This window comes from Neopsephotus bourkii, unplaced genomic scaffold, assembly GCF_033783945.1.
Source record: "Neopsephotus bourkii isolate Nb327-2 ecotype Australia unplaced genomic scaffold, CSIRO-AGI_Nbou_v1 NB_1120, whole genome shotgun sequence".
In the NCBI taxonomy this organism is placed as follows: Eukaryota; Metazoa; Chordata; class Aves; order Psittaciformes; family Psittacidae; genus Neopsephotus; species Neopsephotus bourkii.
In genome coordinates this window covers 1,969,468-1,993,120 of record NW_026901606.1, presented here as the reverse complement: position 1 = coordinate 1,993,120, position 23,653 = coordinate 1,969,468, and the positions used below count along the sequence as shown (strand labels likewise).

General features: G+C 38.7%; 1 protein-coding gene and 2 long non-coding RNA genes across 4 annotated transcripts in view; 2 read left to right on the top strand and 1 right to left on the bottom strand.

The window, feature by feature from the left end:
* LOC133217175 (uncharacterized) overlaps positions 1-23,653 on the top strand; it is a 121,281-nt gene that overhangs the window by 22,451 nt on the left and 75,177 nt on the right. The window lies entirely within an intron of this gene.
* Positions 323-8,539, bottom strand: LOC133217174 (uncharacterized). Of its 2 annotated transcripts, XR_009726815.1 has the most exons (6): positions 8,525-8,539; positions 7,757-7,842; positions 6,775-6,939; positions 5,797-5,845; positions 1,854-1,960; positions 323-435 (listed from the first exon to the last, which is right to left on the bottom strand). It is a non-coding gene; the product is annotated as an uncharacterized LOC133217174 (long non-coding RNA). The 2 variants fall into 2 exon arrangements; XR_009726814.1 differs by lacking the exon at positions 8,525-8,539 and having other exon boundaries at positions 324-435; positions 7,757-7,854.
* CHDH (choline dehydrogenase) lies at positions 9,238-22,346 on the top strand. Its single transcript, XM_061362398.1, has 9 exons — positions 9,238-9,687; positions 10,742-10,863; positions 13,821-14,602; positions 14,919-15,070; positions 18,571-18,700; positions 19,328-19,462; positions 20,236-20,378; positions 21,188-21,290; positions 21,843-22,346. The coding sequence occupies exons 3-9, from the start codon at positions 13,864-13,866 to the stop codon at positions 22,259-22,261; spliced, it is 1,821 nt and encodes a 606-aa protein (XP_061218382.1). The 5' UTR covers positions 9,238-9,687; positions 10,742-10,863; positions 13,821-13,863; the 3' UTR covers positions 22,262-22,346.

The window sequence follows — 23,653 nt, the reverse complement described above, 5'->3', positions numbered from 1 at the left end:
TACAGAGTATCTCAGTCATCTCCAAATTTACTATATCTGTATTATACAAGTTATGTATATGAGAATTGTACCTTGTGGGAATTTGAGGCCTAAAATATTGATGTGGCAGATGTTAAGCCAAGATTCATGCCGCATATATGTACACAGAAGCATTAGCTGAAAAGTGCAGGTTGTGGGTTTCATGCCTTATTCTGATTCCTACTCTAGTATTACCAGGAGATGGAATAGTTATTACATAACAATTATGTAATTGTTATATAGATCATCATGGAAGAAGTGAAATGGAGACCCAAAACTACAGTTGTTAGTATTTTGGTTATATAATAAAGTTAAAAGACTTAAGAATTTGAAGTGGAGTATTTTTTCTTCCCTCTTCTCAACATCAGAAGCTCTTGTTAGTTTCTTATTATCCATGGTAGTTATCTACTTTTTTCCCTATTAAAAAAAAAAATAAAATCCAATATACTACACCCAGAAGAACTAGATGCATTTTTATACAGCCAACACTACCCTCGATCCCATGGTATGGCTACACAGACTTTTTCTCCCAACAGCCAATCCTTAGCTCCAGAAGTGCTATTTGTTGGGGATTTTATTCTGTAATGAAGGGTCCTGTTGTCATGATTATTGACCAGCACATTACAGGACCTTTTGCAATAATTCTCCTTTTCTCCCACATGGCTACCATAACATCAGTCTGGCAGCCCTCATGCTGCCACAAAAAGAAATGACAGTGTGATGAAAACACACTTCTGGGTATACAGCCAGTACTTTCAACATGTGGTTGTAGCTGCACATGATTAAAAAAGTGCCTAAAAGAATCTGCTTAGCAAAAAAGACCTCATGTGCTCCCTTAAATTATTAGTGTTTCTACAAACAATGTGAACAATTTGAATGGCATTCTAAAGTGGCAAGGGAGTAGAGGGGGGACTGACTCTGCCTTTTACTTTTCCCTAGGAAAAAGTTAGATAACTTTTTATAAAAGTATGAAAAGCAAAACTAATGAATTGAACTTAGAATTTAAAGCTTAGATTGCCATCTTCATGATGAAATAGATCCAACTTAGACACCTTACCTGCACTTACCTGTCTCCAGGTAAGTTTAGCAGAAAGTGTTCAGTAGCTAGAGCAACTTAAGGTCATCTACCATCTACAGTGAGGGAGCAGCCTTACATTACAGACTTAATATGTTAGTCATTCTGCAAAACTAAACCCATGAGAAAATGTGCTAAGCAAAGAAAAACACCAGAATGCTCACATGATCCCAGCTGATGTTTGCTGAAGAGGAAAGCTCTAACTAAAAATGGTCCACCGTCTAAATGATTCACTGATTTTACAAGTGTTTAAGAGATTAAATATTTACTCTTCATTTAGGGGAAATAAAAAACATTGAAGGAAAAAAGGCCAGGCCTACCTGGTCTGATAGAAGGGTAGAGACTACAAAGCAAAACAACGGCCAGCAAACACTATTTCAGTTAGTTACTGCAGCTTAGCCCTACCCCATTCCTGTGGCCTGCACACCCATTAGTGGTTGGGCTGTGTTAGATTGACTAGAGCCCATCTTCCAGTTTAATTTCATCTGAGAGAATCAAGGCTGCACTTCTCAACCACCCTGCAACATGAACCAAACCACAGTGAGGCCTGTGAGCAATGCCCTTCAAAAATGCAATACTAATTTAAACTAAAACATCAATGTAACCACATCTGCAGTTGCCTAAGAAACTTGAGAGTTTCTATTAGAATGATACCTAAAAGATAGTCTCTTACATATAATCTTATCTAACAAAATGCTTGCAGCATAACTCAAAGAGAAATTACAGAAATACTGAAGTTAAAAATAGTGAGAGTTCTTACCTTGGTCTGTGATGACGCAGCTCCTGCAGCAGTTACACAGACTATCTTGAGTAGAGCAGCAAGGAGAAAACACACAAGTCTTCCAGTTGAATCAATTGTGAGGATCTCTGACAGAGAATGAACAATCACATTAAAATAAGTCTTGCACACCTGAAAAAAAATGTTGTTAGTGGATTATTGAAATGAACATTTTAAATATCTGCATATGGAAGAGAAATCACGCTTGAAGGTAATGAAAAATGGTCAGTAATCACACAGCAAACTACAGAGCTGTTGACTAATTTATTTACTTTTCTTCCCTACTTTGAAAGAAACAAGACATACTGGTCTGAATCTGCTCCCTCCAAGTTCTTCCCATATTTCTGGAATGTACCTCCATCATCAGTTGTTCTTTTGTTTAGAGTTTTACCATGAGCAATAGTTAACAAAATAAGTAATTCCTGAACTGCAGCATTACTGTATTAAGCATAAACCTTGAAAATCTAAGCGATGAAAGGTAAAATGCACCAAGGCCAGTGTACTTGGTCATCTAAGACCAGAGTCATCTGCTTCTTAACAGGACATCAATATTCAAATACTTGTATTCCAAAGCATTGTTTTTCCAATATTTTTGCAAACATGCAGGGGAAAATCTGCTGAATATGTATGATACATAATGCAATAGAAACCACTGAGCAGTTTCTGCTTAGTTTGCATGGAATACTGACTCAGCAATGATAAATATTCAACTAGCCACTGGCTTTCATCTGCACACCACTTGTTAGGTTTTCTGTAGGCTCCCTCTTATATTGCTCATTTTGATTCTCATGTTGATGAAATTACGTGTTGATTCCACTGAAGTAAACCAAGTTATTCGGGGGGGGAAGGCAAGACATAACAAAAATCCACACCATTTCCAAAACTGAGAAATAAGCATTCATACCTTTCACATGGCAGCCCACTGGTTGAATAAAGCAGTTTTACAGCTAAATATTGTGCTAACTCCAAATCCTCTATCTTCCACTGCAACAGTGTAATAAAAATCCTTCAGAATTCTGTAATCTAACCTAATTACAGAATCTAATTCTATAATTCTAAATCTAATTAAAGCAGGAATGTTAATGGCTTCCTAGATAATTAGTAGTGCGGCTTGTTCACGATATAAACCTAAGCAAGTTTATTAGCACTTTCTAGATGTACCTTTCTGTGTCTGAGTGTCCCCCTCTAATAGTTAGGACTAATGCCAGCAGGGCAGCAGCTAGTGGTGCTTGCAAAAATCACCCGTCTCTATTAGAATGCATGTCTTGAATCGCACAGTGACTGGCAATGACACTCCTTTTCACATGCAGCTATTCCTACAAATATTAAGCAAAAATGTGAAACATCAACTTCTGTTCTCAATTTAAATGCAAATTCAAGGACACAAACATACTCTTGGGAGCCAAAGTTATCCATAATGCATTTAATGAAATGTGCCAACATGAAATTTTGAGTGTGTCTTTAAAAGGAGATTACATTACAAAATGAAGGTAAGAATACCATTGTATTTTATGTCTACATGTACTTTTCATCATAAGAGATTTTAAAGGGGTCTAAATAAATAGGCAGTATAACCACTTCTGAGATTTAATAGATGACAAAACCAACCATTAACTGTATTATCCATTTTGTGACAACAATGGAGAAAAAAAAATGGTATTAACTGCATTGAAATAAGAGGATGCTATTTATTTTGAAGTTTACACAATGACTGCAACAGTATTTGAGCAGTTTACTGAAAACAGCTTAGGGAACATATTCATTAATATTTAAGGCCCAAGTACAAATGCAGAATTGAGGTCAAGGCATTGAGCAGCTTTCTCAAAGGGAGACTTGATCAAGATGGAAGAGCTCAACTGTATATAGAAACAAACCTCAAGCTCAAGTTTTCCACTGTACCCCCGTTTGACCCACTGAGTAGTAGGAACTTATGAATGACCAGTAACATAGGTCCATACTATATATGATCAGTGTGTCAAGTGGCAAGATTCAAATAATTAGGCATAGAAGGTTAATTTTTTTATGATCAGGTCAACAGTACATTAACCACATACATGCTTTACATGTACACACATGTACCTAATATCTAATTGTAGCTTTCATCATTATACTTATTCCAATCACACAAGACCATATGCCACATAGAAATTTCTTACAGAATGCCTTATTAAAAATTGATTTATTTTTCCTCTACTGTCAACGTGGCTGAAGAGAGATGAGTGCCTTTTTGTTGTATGCTTGCAAGTAGGGTTGACTCAACAAGATGGAAGCCCCATCTCTATGCTAGTTTGGAAGATCCAAACAGGACAGTTCTAGAAAATGCCAACTGAAGGGAATAATGAAGACCCTGTTAAAATAAAACAAACCAACCAAAAACCTCTGAAAAAATCCAGATTATAGTAATGGAACAAAGTGACAGAAAAGATCAGATGGTAGTTCTCTGAGCTAAGGACAGAATGGGTGATCCTGAGCAGCTAAGGGTAAGACAGCATCACCGAGTTGTACAAATACCCAACAAACCCCTGCAATCCCACACACCTGCAGGAGGAGCCCTTGAGATGAAGGGGGAAACTCCATTTTTTTTTTCATGTTTTAGAGTGAGCACAGCCAGAATTTTGTGCTACAGGAATGCACTTAACTGCTGAAACTACTCTGCTGCTTCATAAACCTTCTTGAAGCTACCATCTCATCAAAAGAGAAGTCACCAAGAATCAGAAAGAAGGAATACTGATGAGATGTGGGCAAACTCCTAGAGTCCCAGCAGACAATTCCTTCACGAGGGAATGGCTGTTTGGGCAGCTGATTCTGATAACTGTTTCTAACCACCCTAACCATAACTGCTGGATACTTTCAATTATGTGGCTGGTAGGCTGTACAGTGAAACTAAGAGTTTAAACTTTTAAAGTGTTTTGAACACTGTAACTGATTTTTAATACTTAACTATGATCTACTGTGCTGCACTACACAGTTCATTTCAAAGGCTTTTTAAATCCCTGCTGTTATCAAGGTGCTTCAAAAATACTCAAACATGACGATCTCTAGGGTTTGCATACAAACATTTATTGAAAAGATGTAAGAAAACACCACACATAGAAAGAACACATTGCACTTCTAGAATAGTCCCTGTTTTCTTTCCAGTTAGACCTTATAATCTCGATACAGCAAACATCATATCCAAGTGGAAAAATTAAGACTGAAGGGGTGAAAAAGACTACCAGAAAAATATTTAAGTTCATTTCTACCAAGAGTGAACTAAGGAATTTTCATCTTCATTTGAATAGCCAGGCATCAACAGGCACAATTTTGTGGACTTTGGTTTCCCTACATGAATTTTTTCCTTGCAGATAAGAAGAAAAGTTTCAATAAGAAGAAATACCAGAAAAAAAAAGTGGCAGGATTTTTAATTACCATTTGCTTCCCTTCAAAAGGTAAGAATAAACATTATTATGATGACTTTCAACAGTGGCTCACTATAATTTTTTTTTTTTCCTTAAGGTGACAGATTCTGAATTAATCTCTAGAAAGCATTTACTCACATTGACCTTCCACTAGCAAGGCTTAAAAACACGAAGTGAAAAGCATCAGCCTCAATTCTAACACTACGTTGAAGGCTTACATATGACTGCTGCTTTGCACATTTAAACAGTGACAGACGGTCATGACACTTGGTGCTCTGCTAAACAGAACTGGAATACTTAAAAATCAATTCTATTTTATAGTCCTCTCAAGTTACTCATATTCTTGTACAAGCTGGAGTAGAAATTAGTGTAAATTGTTAGTATTAGCTGCAAGAATACTTACAATGTATTCTTGTAAGAATACATTGTAATAGAAAACGTAGCAAAATTGAAACAGGTTAGTTTATCGAAAATCCGCAAGTGTCACTAAACTTAGCGTATCCAGATAGATAATACAGCAAATTCACTTTGAATTTGTTTCTTGTCTACTTCAGTCAGAGCTTTTGTAGTTTGTAGCTTCAAAAAAGATAACGGTGTGCTCTTCAGTTTCTGACACTGAAGATAATTCTGATTTCTGCTAACCCATTTTAGAGAATTAGGACCACGGAACTTTAGAATGTGGACCCATCCGTTACTCTTCATCAGTGGTTTTTGTTCTTTTCTGTTTTTCTGTATTGTTTTATTCCTGAGAAATGCGTACTCACTTTCTCTTTTATTTATTCACTTTTTCCTGTTGTGCCTGTATTTACAATGTCTCTAATAATTAACTTTCTTTTTTCCCCTAGGGCATAACACCAATGACTTATGCCCTTTACATGATAATTCATTTTTCCTTTTGTCTTTGAATTATAATCTCAAGCATAGATGCTTTTTGTGCTTTTTTCCTAGTAAAACATTTAAAATTTCAGTACAGGACATCTTCCCATCAACCTCTAAAGAAGTTTAGGAGAAAGTATGCGTCAGTGACTGCCAAAACAAGATGATAGATCTGTAGAGAAGAATATCATGAGACAAAGTTGTATTATACATCTCCTCCTTCACAATTATTTCAAACTTTGATGATGATTTTAATAATTAAACTGAAAAGGCCTTTTAGAAAATAAATTTTCTGTCCATCAGATAGTAGAGTCCACAGCTGATAGGTCATTTCTATGTGAGCATAACATTATAGTCATTAGTACCTTTGATATTCCTATAATTGACCTATCCAGGCATTAGTATATAAACAAATTATGACCTTGCAAATTATGGCCTGACACACAACCTTAAGGGCTCTGCTTTCACAAAGCCACAATTTAAACATACCGTGACACAAACAACATAGATAGTAAAAATTCATTAATCTTTGTGCTAATTTATGTATTGGTCCATTGTCTTTCCAGGAGTTTTAATGTAGCGTGAATCAACTGTAGTAATGCACATAGCAGAATCCATCCTGCTCTTACACTTCTAACAGAAAAACAAAAACACCAGCTGCCATAATATTATAATTATCAGCTCTGGAGGCTGGTGCTTGGGATTTTTTTCTATGTGAGGGTCAGGGTTGCATACAAGTAATTCAGGCTACATTTTTAGGTCTTGCTTCAGCCACATCTTATGGGCAGAACTCACTGAAACTGAAGAAATTGGCAAATAAACTTTTTTCTTTTTCTCCCCATAGGAAAAAAAAAAAAAAAGAGAAGGTTCTTATTAGTGTCATCAGAGTGCTTAAAAGATCTAGCAAGGGACCAGGACTATGACTCCACTGCAGCAGGTGCTATACAACCAGAAATCAAAACCTCACTGTTCACTCAAAAGACAAGAAATAGAATAGTTCTTAAATGTGTGCATTTAGTTAATATTTATATACTTTTTAATTTCTTACACATATTGAACACATTTTCTATAGACTTATTTGTTTACTGAATTAAAGCATTGAAGGTGTATGAAAATATTCAAATACTGCAAACCCCCATCAACTTGATTTCAAGTATTCTTAATCATTACAAAAAATACAAACCACTTATATTAACTATGCATTTAGTTCCACAGGAGACAAGTAGTCTTTTCCATTAATGAATAATTATTCAGAAGTTCACAGTTTGATGCCTGAGTATGAATAATCAACCACCCAGAGGCTGTCCACTATTCACTGCTTATCTAAGAGCAAAAGACTAACAAGCAGTTATCCCAGAGAACTATTAGTCATCCAATACGTTCTAAGCAGAGAGGTAAGGAAGGACTTGGGAAAACAATCAACACCTGTAAGCAGTAGTGAAGATAACGTAGCAGAGACTACTGTCATTACAAAATGTCAAGAGAGAGTGCAAGTTATGACAATCTTGATTAGTCTTCATTATATCATCCGTATTCTACCATGAGTATTCTGAATGAGACAAGACTCTTGGGTTCATTCTCCAAAAGCCCTCAAGAGCAGTTGATACCTACCTTCGAGAAGTCTAGCCACCCTGATAAAGAATAAGTAAACTCATCCTGTCCAGACAAGATAAAAGGAAGTCATGTGACACTATACCCTTGAAACAGCAACAAGAGTGGACCAAAATGTTTGAATGAGCAAGTTTTGAGAAACATAGTCATGGACAGCAGCCAGAGAACAACAGGGAATGCACAAAACTGGAGTTCATCTAGCAGACACAGTGAGGAAGAGTATTGAAGACCACCAGAGGACCCCAAACAACCACCTAAGAGACTGTGTGCACATGTGTATAAACCATTTACATAGAATAATGAGCTCTAAGAAAATTATGAATATGTTAATGGTTTCTTAGAAAACTAATGCATATTTATGTTTTACCTTAATAAAAAACCTCCATAGTTAAACCATCATGCACACATGAGGTGGAGCAACCCCTCTATGTCCAGTGCTGCAATAAAGGATGTCTGCTTTCTAAAACCCCAAATAGAGTCTTAGAGAGTTCTTTGACCAACTTTCACAGTAACACAGTAGCATTGATTCTTTGCACAAACCCAGTCCTTGGCCATTTCCCAGTAAATGTTACGGGATCTTCTCCTCACTATGTTTGAATGCCGTTTACCCTACAGTGAACTCGCACAGACGCAGGACATACTGAAGATACTTAGGGAAAAAAGCCAGCAGAAAAGTTGTATGGAAGTGGCAACAGCCCTGTAGTATTCTTAGTATTTTTTGCTTCCCAGTGGGATACTGTTGAAAACTGCTGTTGATTGCACGCTTACCCACGATGACTGCTACAAACAGCTGGTGGTCATTGCTGAGGTAAGGAGTCAGGTAACACGCACTGGGATTCCGGTAGGGCAATTCATTTTGCTATTAGCTCACTTCCAAACTAACCTGTTTCCGAAATACACATCACACAGTTCAGGGTCACCATTAAAGCCTTGAATTGCCAATTCCAGCTCAACTTACAAGCATAGCTCTTGAACACTGTGTTCAAGCACGAACACAGCACACACTAGCTCGCGGGACCCCTCCTCACAGGACCTTTCCCGCTGCTCCCCGCTTCACCTCCACCACCTCACATCTCCCAGCACTGCCGCTGGAAAGCGGCTGTTGTAGCCGAGGCGACCTAGTTTAGGGAAAACTAACGCTTTTTGTCTACCCCACTGATGGGCTGAGTGAAAAAGTGAAAGCCCTCCCGGGAATGGTCGGGAGGCCGCCTCAGCTGCCCCGCTTCCCCCGCTCCGGCCTCTCCTGGAGGCAGTGCGGGGAGCTCGCTCGCAGCCCTGTTTCGGCGTGCGGGAGCGGCAGGGTGCGGGAGGCTGCGGACTTCGTCCCGCTGTCGCTGTGGCCGGTTTCGAAATGGCACGAAGTCGTTCTGACACAACTTTGACAGAGGCCAAAGGGTGCATTCCTTTGGGAAGTTCCACCCGCTCAGTCGCCGAAGCCAGTCCCGAGAGCGGGGGCCTCGGCGCCTCAGCCCGCCCCTGGCTCCGCGCTCTCCCGCCGGGGGCCCCATCACTTAGCAGGGACCACCCACCTGCTCCGCGCTGGGGGCTGCCTGCGCAGGACGAGCGAGTGAGCGGGGCCGCAGCCGGCCGGCGGAGGAGGCTCTTGGAGGCATTTCTGGGAGCCGTGGGGAGGAAGAGCCCGGGAGACGGGAGCGAAGCGGCGGGTGCCGACCCTGGGCAGCGCGGCTCTTGGTGCTCCACCACAGCTGGCTGCCTCGCACACCCACAAGGGGCTCTGAGGAAGGCGCAGGCCTCCCCGTCCCGCGGATGGTACCGGGTCAGGCTCGCGATCGCCCTTCTTGGAAGGCCCGCTCTGGCCCCCAGCCTTTGTGTGGTACAAGAGCTGCTACGGGCTCCCCGAGCAGAAGTTCATAGCAGCCTGATGCCCTGGGCCGGCAGATACGCTTGTTGCTAAAGGAGGAAATGGTGAGGTAAGTAGGCTTGGACAGTTCAGCCACTAAAGTGAAATTTACAAGGTTTCTGTAACTGAATGAACTTTCTTACCAGCAGAACTGGAACGGAAAGTTAATCCAAAACATTCCCACAGCAGGTGAATTTAACTTGTGTACACAGTCTGCAGTGCGGGAGGAAATAGAATAAAGGTAAGATCTGCTGTTACCCGAGGGGCTGTTCCTCCTGTGTCTTACACAGACAGGTCTGACAGGATTTGGCAGCGCAGTGCTAAGGGTAAACGTCCAGTCCAGCGAAGGGCTCAGTCCTCTGCTACACCACGTATTGCCCATGCTGTTAGCCAGCTCTGGGACAGGGTTGCATTTTACATCTGCAAGAGAGGGTATTCGTGTAACTTTTCTAGATTAGCGACCTCATCCACCTACAGAACCATTTCATTACTGTTCAGTTTTTTCAATGTATTCCTCCTTATGTGTGCAGGATGCCTACCCTCCTCTTTCTTGTAGACTATAAGTCTAAGAGCAAGGTCTATAGAATGAATGCTAGAACTTTTGCTTAGCTTTGTTAGCGATGGTGAGCCAATTTAGCCCAACCCCCCTGCCCCCCCCCAAAAAAAACAAACCAAAAAACAAAACCAAATACCCCAAGTAACACATAGTTCACCTTCCGCATCTTCACTGTCCCTTACCCAAGTCTGTTTTCACAAAGCAGCATCTGTAGTTACACAGTTGCAATGGTAGGTACACATGGGGTAGTTACCTCAAGGTTTATTTCTTACTCAAACCTGATACTGCATTCTGAAACGTGTTAACAATGATGCACAGTGCCCCAAACACTTCATTTCACAACTTCACTGCCCAGTTCTAGCTACCTGGTGCTCATTATTAAACTTTAGGAACAGAATTTTCCTGCTGAGATGCTACTGATCTCTTCCCTCTTGTATGCCACTGTCTACAGGTTTTGTTTAATACTAATATTTGTAAATGCAAACTTTTTAAAAAAGAGCTCCCCATTTTGAAGCTGCAGTGCAGTACAGTGAACATATTTTATGTTGCTCTATATGCATTTCTGCAGGTCTGTTCACTGATGCCTGAGTAATGTATTACTGAATATTCATTAAGAGGTCATAAGTGAGGATCCCAATGAAGACATGCAATAACATCCAGTAAGGTCCAAAAAACAACTTTTTGCTCGTGGTAAGTACAAAGCATTCCAGTAGAACCATGTTGTGTAAACCTGCTTATTTCCACATATTCTGTTTTGTCATAGCTACTAAGATATTTGAGAGGTGACCATAAAACTGTAGTTATAAATTCTTTTTTGAAAAAAAAGAAAAACAAAAAAGGCAAAAAAAAAAAACAACAACAAACAACCCTCAGATAAAACTAAGGAAAAGTTGAATGCAAAGATGCATTTATTTTTTGACTGATGTTCTCTTGTTCTGCAGAATTCCACAAGACTATCTTCTGTAGAAGAAGATGAACTGTGCTAAACCCACACATGCTCATCAAACTACATAGATTATTCTATAAAGCAGTATTATCATGTAACTTCAGGACTTCATGATCTCAGTCTTGATACCAACCCCTGCAATACAAGGTTGAATTCTTCTATGAGTTTTAAAGCCTGCACATGAAAGAGAATCTTAACAAATCAGCTTTGCAAAGGGTGTAGAATTCTGTATTAGGATTCTGGCAGAAACCAAGATACAAACACTTCATCCTGTAACACCAATGCTGCCTCTGCAGTGTCACTTAACATAGCATTTCGGGGAGCTCGGTACTACTGATACTGAAGCAAGCTATAGAACTACAGCCTCCAGGACTACCAAAATCAGTCCCTGACTGGATGTGATCCCAGGTGTTCTGCAGAATCTATCCTTTTTACAGCCAAGAACCAGGTAGATTGTAGGTTTAACAGCTATCATTCTGGTTAAGAGGCACAGTAATACTTAACAGCATTATAGACACCATGTCAAAATAAAACAGCCAGTACTTCAGCGTTGAATACTTGTAGCATCAAAATCTGAGGTTATACTTCCTTGGGAGTAATGTTGATCACTTTACCTTACTGTGGTGAATCTCCACCAATAAAAATAAAAATGAAAATAAAACAAAATAAAAAAGCCAACAAAGCTCACATTATAGAGACAAAGCATCTTTCCCAGGTTATCCAGGCCCAAGCTCATATTCTACCAAACCCAGCAATAAAATCCCATAACCCACCAGTTGCAGAAGAGCTTCAGAATTTGTACTCTCTTCACCACACACATACACACAAAAACCCCCACAAGTAAACAGAGAGGTTTTTATCCTCTCCTGCTGCATCACAGGAAATTGCTGAACCCTCTGTTCCAAGAAAAGGTTCTTTAATAGTCTCCACCTGTAGAAAGACAAACCCCTCACCTTCAGCTGGGATCAATTTTGAATTAGCCAGGTGACAATGACTTTGAGGGTTTGTACAGCCTATTACAAGTTTTCCTAGGAAGAGTAAGAGATGTGTGCCTCTTCTCATCCATTTCCCAAGAGGAAAAACAGTATTTTTGCATATGAGATTGTACATCAAACTGTCAATAAATATTGTTGTACGTGGAAGACTTTTAAAGTTTATCAGCAGCCTGCCCTTAAGAGCTCGTGTGTGCTCTCACAAACTTTATATTGTAGTGTTTCACTCTAGAAAATGAGTACAGTTCTGTTCCACCTTTTATAAGGAAAAGCTGATTATTTCAACAATCCATTAAGGCACATTTTATTGGAAAAAAACCCTCAAATCAAATATATGAAAATCAATGTAACAATTAATTTCTGAAAAATTGCTTTTCACAGATATAATACAGTATTCAGGGTTTTTTTCAGAAGAAGGCTTGCTTATGTCTTTTGGATGGGTAGTGCATTACAATATAACAGCCTCTGGATAGGTTGCTGTCTCTAGAATCCATAGCAACAGCTTAGACAGAAGCCATGGGCCAGGAAGAAATACTATTTAGAGCCCAAGGATATCCATTTTCCTGGATACTTGTTTATACCAAGAGGAGTGGTTTCAGGGGGAGAGAGGAAGGGAAACTTGCTCCATCCCTGGTGGTGTTCAAGGCCAGGTTGGACAGAGCCCTGAGTGACATGGATTAGAGTGAGTTGTCCCTGCCCATGGCAGGGGGGTTGGAACTGGTTGATGTTAAGGTCCTTTCCAACCCTAACTATTCTATCATTCTATGATTCTATACTTCAGAATGCCCAGCAGCATCAGTATCTATGACACTCAGGATGTGAAGATCTTGCATTTCGTCCCAGTACATGAACCTGTGCAACAGGGAGCCAAACCTGTGTTGCTTACAAGGCTCACAGGCTTTTCTGAAGGTGAAAAAAAAAAAAAGCCATTCCAATCTTGGGTAAGGATCTGGTGGTGTTAAGATTGTGAATGTACCCGGAGCACTCCTGCAGGATGTGGTTTTAGTAGTAAGCTAGAAAGTCACAGATGAACAGATTTTGCCTATGTTAGGAGACACGCTACAAAACCCAGTGGTCCCTTAGGAGTAGCTGAAACCCAGTTTCATTGTTACACATTTGTTTTGTAGAGACGTTGTCCTAGATATGGTCTGTCAGAAGGTACAGTGGTCAGACCCATCACTTCCATTGTTGTGAATTGGTTAAGCAATATCACTGAGTGTTCCAAATTTATGGAGAAGTTTGTGAAATTGTTGGTTTTCTTAAATTCTTACCTACTAGAGGCAGATGAAGAGAGACTACAGGGTAAGCAAAGGTTTCTATCCTGTCTGGTTTTAGCAAATGCTTGATATTGTACTTCATGTTTCTATCTATCTCAGGAACCAGAAGCAAATCAAAATCAGACTGCATACAATACAAAATAGTATGCCACTTCATTGATGCAGAGACTGCACTGAAAGTATAAGACAGTAAGTTCCAGAGTAAATGTTTATTGGTTTATGGTCATTATTGTTAACCTTTTGGATAGAGAAAATGGGTAAAGTGCATTGTTTTTACCGGAAAATGACTGACACCATGGCAGAGGGGCTGGAACTAGATGATCTTAAGACCCTTTCTAGCCTTAACTTTTCTACGATTCTATGATTGTAGAGATCATGCACTATATGAACACTTACATCTTAATTAAGATTTTTCTTTGTTTGCTTTTCTAGGGTAAAAATTAGCAATTCTGCAAGAGTGATACTACCAGTAAAGATGTCATACTTAATGAAAGGAGTTAAATGTTGCAGTCCTGTGAATCAGATGCACAAAGTAACAGGAATTCTGTTAAAGAACATAGTGTGCATCAACAAACAACAATTCAAAATTTCACGTGCAGCTTCTCAGATTAGTTCTGAAAAGGCAAACTCTTATAATTATGTCATTGTTGGAGCTGGATCAGCAGGGTGTGTATTAGCCAACAGGTTGACAGAAGACCCTCTCAGTACTGTACTACTTTTGGAAGCAGGCCCTAAAGACACTCTTCTAGGTAGTAAAAGACTGATGTGGAAGATTCATATGCCTGCCGCATTAACATACAACCTCTGTGATGAGAAATACAACTGGTATTACCACACAACGTCACAAAAGCATCTGGATAACCGAATTCTGTACTGGCCCCGTGGGAGGGTATGGGGTGGCTCCTCTTCTCTCAATGCAATGGTATACATTCGTGGGCATGCAGAAGATTATAACCGATGGAGCAGGGAAGGGGCTATCGGATGGGACTATGAGCATTGCTTGCCTTATTTTAAGAAGGCACAGACACATGAACTGGGGCCAGATCAGTATAGAGGTGGAAATGGACCCCTGCATGTGTCAAGAGGGAAAACAAACCATCCACTTCATCATGCATTCCTGGAGGCAACCCAGCAAGCTGGGTATCCCTTCACAGATGATATGAATGGCTATCAACAAGAAGGATTTGGCTGGATGGACATGACTGTGCACCAAGGTAAATCATAAAGGAGTCCTTAATTTGTGTTCCTGACTCACCAGTGGTACCTCAGAAAGCATTTTGGAATATGAACATATAAGCTGCATGGATGCCATTTGGTTGGTTAGATTACTAAATAGCTGTGGCACTCTGTATTTACACCCCGTTCATTTCACAGCAGCTTGCTATTAGTCTAGTGTGTATTTCACTGAAACTTACACTGTCATGCGAGTCTTGATTCATAGTTAAGTTTGGGAAGGAGAACAGGTTTTCAGAATTTTTGATGAATACTGAACATGACTGTTTTGTTGTTCAATATAAATACATATTGTAGGTCAAAGATGGAGCACAGCTAGTGCTTACCTTCGCCCAGCCATATCACGCCCAAATCTGTCAGTTGCAGAGAAGACACTTGTAACAAAAATCTTGTTTCAAGGAACAAAATCCATTGGTGTTGAGTATGTGAAAAATGGGCAAAGGAAAAAGGTAAGAAATTTTTATTTTCCACTATGAAATGTATGAGTCAGAGCAAAATCAAATTTTTTAAAACAAAATTTTATTAGAAGTGGCACTTTAACATGCAAAATATCTGCTGTTCAGATGCTGTGTTGTCTTTTCCAGTACAGCAGTAGATGATACTTCAGCTGAGTCGAGTTAGATACTTCAGCTGAATTGAGTTAGGGATTAATATCTCCATTATATTTCCAACACTTGGTACTGAGGGAGCAAGTCATAACTTGATGTTACGCAAGAGTATTATGTAATGTTGCTGTTTGGAACCTGTGATGCAATCATGTACTGTTTCAGTGTACTGAACAGGGTGCTGAAATGCTGATGTTTCTGAAAAACAATTCTGAGAATGCTATTGTGACATAGGAAAATCTGTAAAAGCTGGATAATGAAATGGATGACTCAAGGGGAAACAATGAGTCGTTCACTTTATTTTGCCATTACATATTGACTCTTGGGATAGTAATGATGAAACACAATGGTGAAATGCGCCTTATGGTTGTTTGTGGAATGAACATTTTTCAGTATCAGTCCAACTTCCACTGAACATGACATCATGTGGAAGGATGCTTACAACTTAACTGTGGATAAACAGTTCATTTTATGCAGCTTTCAATTCATTGACCCTCATAAGACCTCAAATATTCCCATTTCCCTTAACACTTTACTATTACAGCTGATTATGGAGTACATAATCAGGAAATTGCCTAAAAGGGACTTGTATGTTAATAATTAGATATTTAGCCACAAACAATTATAAAACAACTAAACAGGGTAATAGCAATATCCTACAGGGAGGACAGTACAAATTTTGGTGGTTTGAGTTCAGCAAGGCTTACAAGACTCAACAGACCAGCGTTCTGTAACTGAACACGTGCTAAGAGATAAAATGCAATTTAAATAATCTCTTTTGTCATTTTTTAATGCACAGAACAAATCTGTTCTTTTCAAGTGGATTGTAATGATAATAATTTTAACAATGTAAAACAAAACTTGAAGAAAATTTAATAATTTTAATGAGCTGTTAAATGTCTGTGAAAACAGTGTCTCTACTTGCTGTTGCTGTGGCAGTATCAAGATAATTATGTTGGAGAAAGTGTTGGAAAGCTGAATAAACGTGATCAAAGACCTTCTGAATACTGGACGACTTTAACCACAAAATTCTTTAATTGCTATGAATTTTCATACATATTAATACATGTATGAATTATACATAGTGAATAATATATATTTAGAGTACACCTTCAAAGGATTTCCCTCCCCCCCATCATCAAACTTGGAGGGCTTCTCTGCTTTTATTTTCTGGAAAATTTTATACCTACAGCATGGAAGAGCTAATAATTTTATTAAGTTAAGAACATCTCAATGAAACACTTGATTATATTAAAGTGTTATTGATTTTACAGTCAATTTTAGGTAGGATCTCTTTTACATCAGTCATCAATAAAGTTAAAAGATCATTAAAACCAGATTCAAGCACAATCCAGAAACTGTTCATCAAGCCAGTGACTTAGTTGTTACTTCAGTAGACACTGAGAGCTCCCAGAACTCCCATAAACCCTCTGGCAAAAGTAGGGAAGGTAGGCTGAACATTCCTGGAGTTTCTGAGTTTAGATTCAAGCAGAAAAGTGTATTTAAAGGGGACAAATGTTTGTAATGTTTCATAGAATAAATAACTCATACAAAAATATTTCAAAGTCAGTTTTTCCTCTTTGCATGTTAGCTTTAAGCACAATGAAATACTATATGTGGAACAGGAATAACCACAGTGCTGACTTTGCAGTAAGCATAGACCCAATGAACATCATTTGAAGACTACCTGGAACAAACTGGCACCAGTTCTGTGTGTACCTAAGAAAATATAAATGAGTTATATTTGTATACTATGCAAAATACATATCTAGGTATGGATTCAGTACTTACAGATATGCCATGTATTAGTTTTAACAAACTAATGATTGCCCAGAGCAAAACAATAACAAACAAAAAACATTAGCACTGGCTATCTGTCAACAATATTGGGTAAAGAGTGTGGGAAAAAAAATACCAAAATTAATCTTCTTACTATATTTCTTACCATCATTTTGTATAGTTGAGGTGTCATTCAAAAAGGACAGGATTACTACAATTTAATACACGTTCCATGCTAATCTGTTAACACTTCACCATACTCCAGGAAAAAATAGCACATTTTAATGTTGCTTTGGAAGACAAATGTCTCATCTAAAGTAAAACCAAGGAGATACTCATGATAGCATCTTACATTCTATGAAATTAGAGAATGAAAATGAGCAATATCAGATATGTTTGCTTGAACTGTTGTGGGTTTTGCTTGCTAACGAGAAGTTTGGGGCACAGTTTTGTGCCTCATCTAATTTTTTCCTCACTGTGGCCATGCTGATAGAAATAAAAGATACAAGTTATGGTGTTATTTTTGCAAATGTGTGTTGCTTTAAATCATTGGATGAGCTTAGGTATTATTAGAATTTGCATAAATTATAAATGTTGCTTACTTTATGTTTCTTCTGTGGTGCAGTTATTCTGTCTTAAGTACAGGTGAATCTCAAATCCTATTTTCTAACATGCAACCATTTCTATTCAGAAACTTGGGGTGGATATAAAGGACATCTTACATTTCAACAGGCAACATAAGTGTGATGAGGGAGGATGGAGTACATCTAATGTGTGTGTGCTCATGAGCCACCTCATTAGAATAGAAAGAGATAGTTTGAACAACATTGATTTCACCCACATTTGTCCTCTTTCAAGGAGTAGAGGGAAAGTATGAGGGCACCAATATTTTCTTACTCCATGCCGTTTTCCCTTTTAACAGTGAAAAGCACTAAGTGGTATAGTTCTGATCCTAAACGTAAATGATGTGGCAACAGGGAAGAGGTAGCAAAACAGAATTATATATGTGCCTGCAGTGAGAGTTCTCCCAGTAGTGCTTTAGTGCTTGAGGGGTTTCTGAGGACTACAGTCTACAGACTAGAGAGCTATGAAACCAAGCATTAGTCTTGGTTGAATTAAGAAAATAAGCTCTTGATAATTTCTGAGCTAGCATGTCTCTGAATTCAATATCATCCTTAAGAGCTTCAGTTTTAATTTACAAAGTGATACTGAAACTGGAAGCGATGCTTAGCTGACTGATCCGAGTATCGTAGGTATTTTTTTCCTAGCAAGCAGCAGAGGAGTCTATTGGCAGCCACAGTACTGGCTGAGCTGAATGTCTGTGTGCCATACATACAGTTTGAAGGGAATATAGAAATGATCAAAGTGAAAGCTTAATCATTTCTCTCTGCAGAAACTCCTGGCAGGATAAGAATACATTTAAAACGAGGAGAATCTGGGGGAAGGGTGTCTAATCTGGATCAGAATAGCATCTGAACATGAATAACATTTGAAGCTCTTGGCATGTTGGTTGCATTCAGATCAGGCTTAATAATGTTAGGACTTTTGTGCTCATTTCATTTTAGGCTTTTGCCAGTAAAGAAGTTATTTTAAGTGGAGGTGCCATAAATTCTCCACAGCTGCTTATGCTGTCTGGGATTGGCAATGCAGATGATCTAAAAAAACTGGGGATCCCTGTTGTTTGCCACCTTCCCGGTAATTTCATTTCTTTTAACTTTACATCTTCCTATGGATGCAATTCAAAGACCATTAGATGAAATGAATCCATGAAATTAAGTTGTCTTTATGTCAGGCTGTGTGGACCGAAAAGTATGTGTTACAAATCAGTGGAAACCTGCATTGATTTTAGAATGGAGCAATAAACTCCTACACTTCCTTCACTACATTTGATAGTGAAAATTGCCTTTCTGAAAAATGCCACTGAATACTCTTTAAATAAAGCAGTATACTTATAGTTTAGAATTTCAAATTAATTTTGATCCACAACAGATTGGATAAACTCCCACTGTCATATATATTCAAAGATAGAAGGAATAACATGAAAATTTCCTTAAAACTAGAAAAGCATGTACTGTATTTAGAAGTCATCTAGCAATTTTAGAACAAGTGATGCGTCTGTCATTTAGTTTTCTATTTTCATTCTAGTTATGCTATGTAAAATCTTATTCTGACATGAGCAAAAGGTTGATATGGTTTTAGTTATCACTGTGCTTCTGAGTTTAGTTCCCATTTATGCTATTTTCTGGTTGCAAATGCTATGTATAATTCTTCAGGGTGAAATAAATAACTTCCCACCCCTCCTTATTTTTCCCTCCTCCCCAGGAGTAGGCCAGAACCTTCAAGATCATTTAGAAGTGTACATCCAGCAAAAGTGCACCAAACCTATTACACTATACAATGCACAAAAGCCGGTTAACATGGTGAAAATTGGTCTAGAATGGCTTTGGAAGTTTACAGGTATGAAACAAAGTATGCAATCATGCTACCATTGATTGATTTAGAATTATTACAGTCTTTTATCCATGAATTCCAAAGTCTGGGAGCCTTCATATATGATTTTTTTTATGTTCTGGGAAATAATTGGAGCCTGCTTGCTGTTTCTTTCTTTCTAAATCAGAATATTTCCAATAGTTATAGTATCTGAATTATGGTGTTAGTATTTCACAACTTATGCTGGGTATATGTGGCTTTTTGCCACGCAAGTAAATATTGAGTGCTAATTTATGGTTTTAAATGGATACAAAAAGAACATAACATGAGGTGCATTGTAGACTCTTAATCTTTCCCCTTCGGGGCAGATGCTCTGGATGGCTCTGCCTGATACCTGTAACTGATGGAATAACTATACTGTATGTCATGGAGCATGCAGTGTAGTAGTGTCAGGATGCTGCAGTCATTTCCCTTCACATCTGTTAGGATCCTGGGACCAAATCTGCCTCTGGACTTAGGTGCTAGGCCTGCTAGTTACACTGAGATAACTGTAATATCCCGCTCTCAAATATGTGGAATTTCCAAAGTTATGCATATTTACGTGTATCTAGTGATTGAAAAGAAGATGAAAGTGATGCGTGTTGCTTAAACTACAAGTTGTTCAAAATGGATTTGTGTTCTTTGCAATTGTCACTGTATATACAAATTATTCATAGTAGTGAAACCAAGGGTTAAGAAGTGGATTTCTTGCTTTTCTGATGTCTTTTAATGGCATATTCTCTCTCATTTACACTCTCTAGGTGAGGGAGCAACTGCCCACTTAGAATCTGGTGGGTTTATCCGAAGTGAAGCAGGGGTTCCTCACCCTGACATTCAGTTCCACTTTCTCCCTTCTCAGGTGATTGATCACGGTCGGGTTGCTTCCACAATGGAAGCTTACCAGGTGAGTTGTGGAAGAACATCTTCCAGTAATGTTTTGTAATGATTAGCAAGAAGGCTTATGCTTTACTATAAATATTGATAATTTGGTTATATAATGAAGAATATTTTGTTCAGTATAACACAAAAGAGCTGGCTTAACCTCCAACATAGGGAGAAAACCATGAGCTTGTTATTTGATATTGCAATCAAAATTTTTACTTTTTATCTCTGAAAAGGTAGGCAAGTATTGAACTGCTGTTTAAGTATTTGCAGTAGTGAAGCACCATATTGCAATTGATTAAGGACACATTTGCGCTAGATGCTGTACAAAACCTAAAATGAGGTGTTCCCTCTCCCACTGCAGTTTAGACAGAGGTTTAAGTGAGAATATATGAGGCCACCGACGTATTCACTGGCACAAATCCAAGACCCGTTTTAGGCTATGGTCTTGATCCAAAAGTGTGTGCTAATGCTGGGGAACTGTTCCTGAATATACCTTTTTCTTCTTGCTAATCTCTTCAGTGATGATAGGTCTGCTTGCTGATTGTATTTGAATGCTCTGCTATTAATAAATAGGAATGGCTGTATTTCAAATTAAAAGAACAGTCGTGAGTTGATAAGACAGGTATATTCCCTTCCCTTATGAAATATCATATTTACTGCAAATTCATATAAAAAGAAAAAACGTTCAATGGCATTTTCCACTTGCTCCCTTTAATGCTTACATGTGCTTAATTTGTAAAGACTGTCCAAATCGAAAAATAAACTTCATACTGAATTTGGGAATAAGTCTGGTGGGACTGTGTCATGAGCGTAGTGTGCGTGTTGCAGGTCCATGTGGGACCCATGAGGAGCACGAGTGTGGGCTGGCTAAAGCTGAGGAGTACTGACCCAAATGACCATCCCATCATTGAGCCTAACTACATGTCAACAGGTAAATGCAGCCTCCCCTTGCTCTGATGTCAACTCACTTCCTGCCTGTTTCAGTAGCAGATTTCCGTATCTGCTCAACAGCAGCAGTGCTGGTTGGTGCATTGCTATTTATTTCTTATTTATAAAAAGCAGCTAGTATCAAGAGGCCACTGTGCAAAGCACTGTATAAACCAAAAAGAATTACCTGTTGGGGATGCAGTCAGGGTTCTTATGTTTGCTGCATCATACTCTTCATTTTATCCACTCCTCTGCTTGTGAAGGAATGGGTCTGAGACTAGTGTCCTTAGCTAGACAGTGAATACAGTGAAATAAAGAGCAATTCTTCGTAACTCACCTCTTTCCTTTTGGGACTGTGCAGTATAAGTGATGGTTTTGTTCACAGTGAATGTATATCTGTGACTTTGAAAAACATCCTACTTTGTTATGGCTTTCAGCAGTGAGAGACTTACCCTCTACCCTTTTCTCTTTGGTGCTATTTTTTTCTGTCATGCACTCTGTATGTATTCCTAAATTAAGGGTGTACTTACAGTTTTCTTATTTTCTCTCCATACAGAAAGAGACATTTGGGAATTCCGCCAATGTGTCAAGTTGACCAGAGAGATCTTTGCTCAGAAAGCTTTTGAAAAGTTTCAGGGCCCTGAAATTCAACCAGGAAGCCATGTTCAGTCTGACAAAGAAATAGATGCTTTCATAAGGCAGAAGGCAGAGAGTGCTTATCATCCTTCCTGCACCTGTAAAATGGGTCACCTTTCAGACAGCACTGCTGTAGTCGATCCCCAAACAAAAGTAATTGGTGTTGAAAACTTAAGAGTAGTAGATGCTTCAATAATGCCTAGTGTTGTAACTGGTAATTTGAATGCTCCAACTATTATGATAGCAGAGAAAGCTGCAGATATAATTAAGGGCCTCCCATCACTTCGGGAGAAAAATGTTCCTGTATATAAGCCCAGGACCTTGGAAACACAGAGATAAAAAAAGTGTTCTCACCCCCTAGATCTTTTGCCACTTAAAAACTTTCACCAGCATGTTGGTGTTTCATACTGAACATGCCAACAAAATTAATGTATCCTATTAAAATAGCCATAGGTTTGAACGATTCTCTTCTCTAGCTATTGTTTGTTTGTTTGTTTTTAATCAGGTGGCTTATGCAGCTTATTTCATTTAACAGGGATGGGGCACCCACAACTTCTCTGGTCAGCCTGTGCCAGTGCCTCACCACTCTCACAGTTAAGAACTTCTTCCTAATGTCTCATCTAAATTTCACCTCTGTCAGTTTAAAGCCACTGCCCCTTGTCCCGTCACTACATGTCTTTTAAAAAGTCCCTCTCCAGCTTTCTTGTAGGCACCTTTTAGATACTGGAAGGCTGCTCTAAGGTCTCCCTGGAGCCTCTCAGTGCTGAGCAACCCCAGCTCTCTCAGCTTGCCTTCATAGGAGAGGTGCTCCAGCCCTCAGAGCATTTATGTGGCTTCCTCTAGACCTTTTGTGGCACAACTAAAATCGTTTTTTGGAGAGAAGCTATTTCTAAATGACAGGACAGTTGTCACAAACCAAAACTACTGTGCAATTTCACAAGGAATAGAAGAGATTAATGCATGCTATTATAATATGCCTTGTTATTTAAAGGAAGGACTTTAAAATCCCAGGATTTAACCCAGGATAACAGCTAGTCAGTAACCCCCACATCCTCAAAGAAAGGTTAAGTAAATGTAAGCTTTTATGTGATTTCATATTCACAGGCCAAACTAGTTCATATCAGAAGTAACAGGAGAGAGAGGAATCTGCATGTGTTGAGAATCTGTCAAATGTGGAGTTTTTATGAAAGGAATGCACAGTTTACAAATCCTCACTGAAAAACAGACTTCACCAAACTTAGGAGTCTGAATTGGATAGTATTCAGAAAGAAGACATACATGAGTTATCAGAAGCTTACTTTCCTGAAAAGTGTAGAACAGGAGCTGATATTTATATGTTTTGTTATATATACAGAATTTGTATATTATCTTCAGATGTGTAAAGCAAGATACATGATTGATGTTTTCTCCATCAAACCTTCAGGTACTCATTTAAAGCAACATATAAAGGCAAACAGCTAAAGAAATTGAGCTCATTGAATGAAATGGAATCAATTGTTTGGATTTATTAAGTATTCTAAAATAACTTTTGACTAAGCAGCTGTCAGATTTTAAAAGAAAAAGCTTCTATAGCCTAAGATTGATCAGGACTTGAGGTAAACAGAATAAACATTTTTTTTTTTCAGGAAAAAAAAAGGAATTGTACAACATTTGAGCACATTGTAAAAAAGGTTGCTGACTCAGGTGTTGGCTAGAAGGACAACTGCAGATGTTTAAGGCAGATACTTCTAC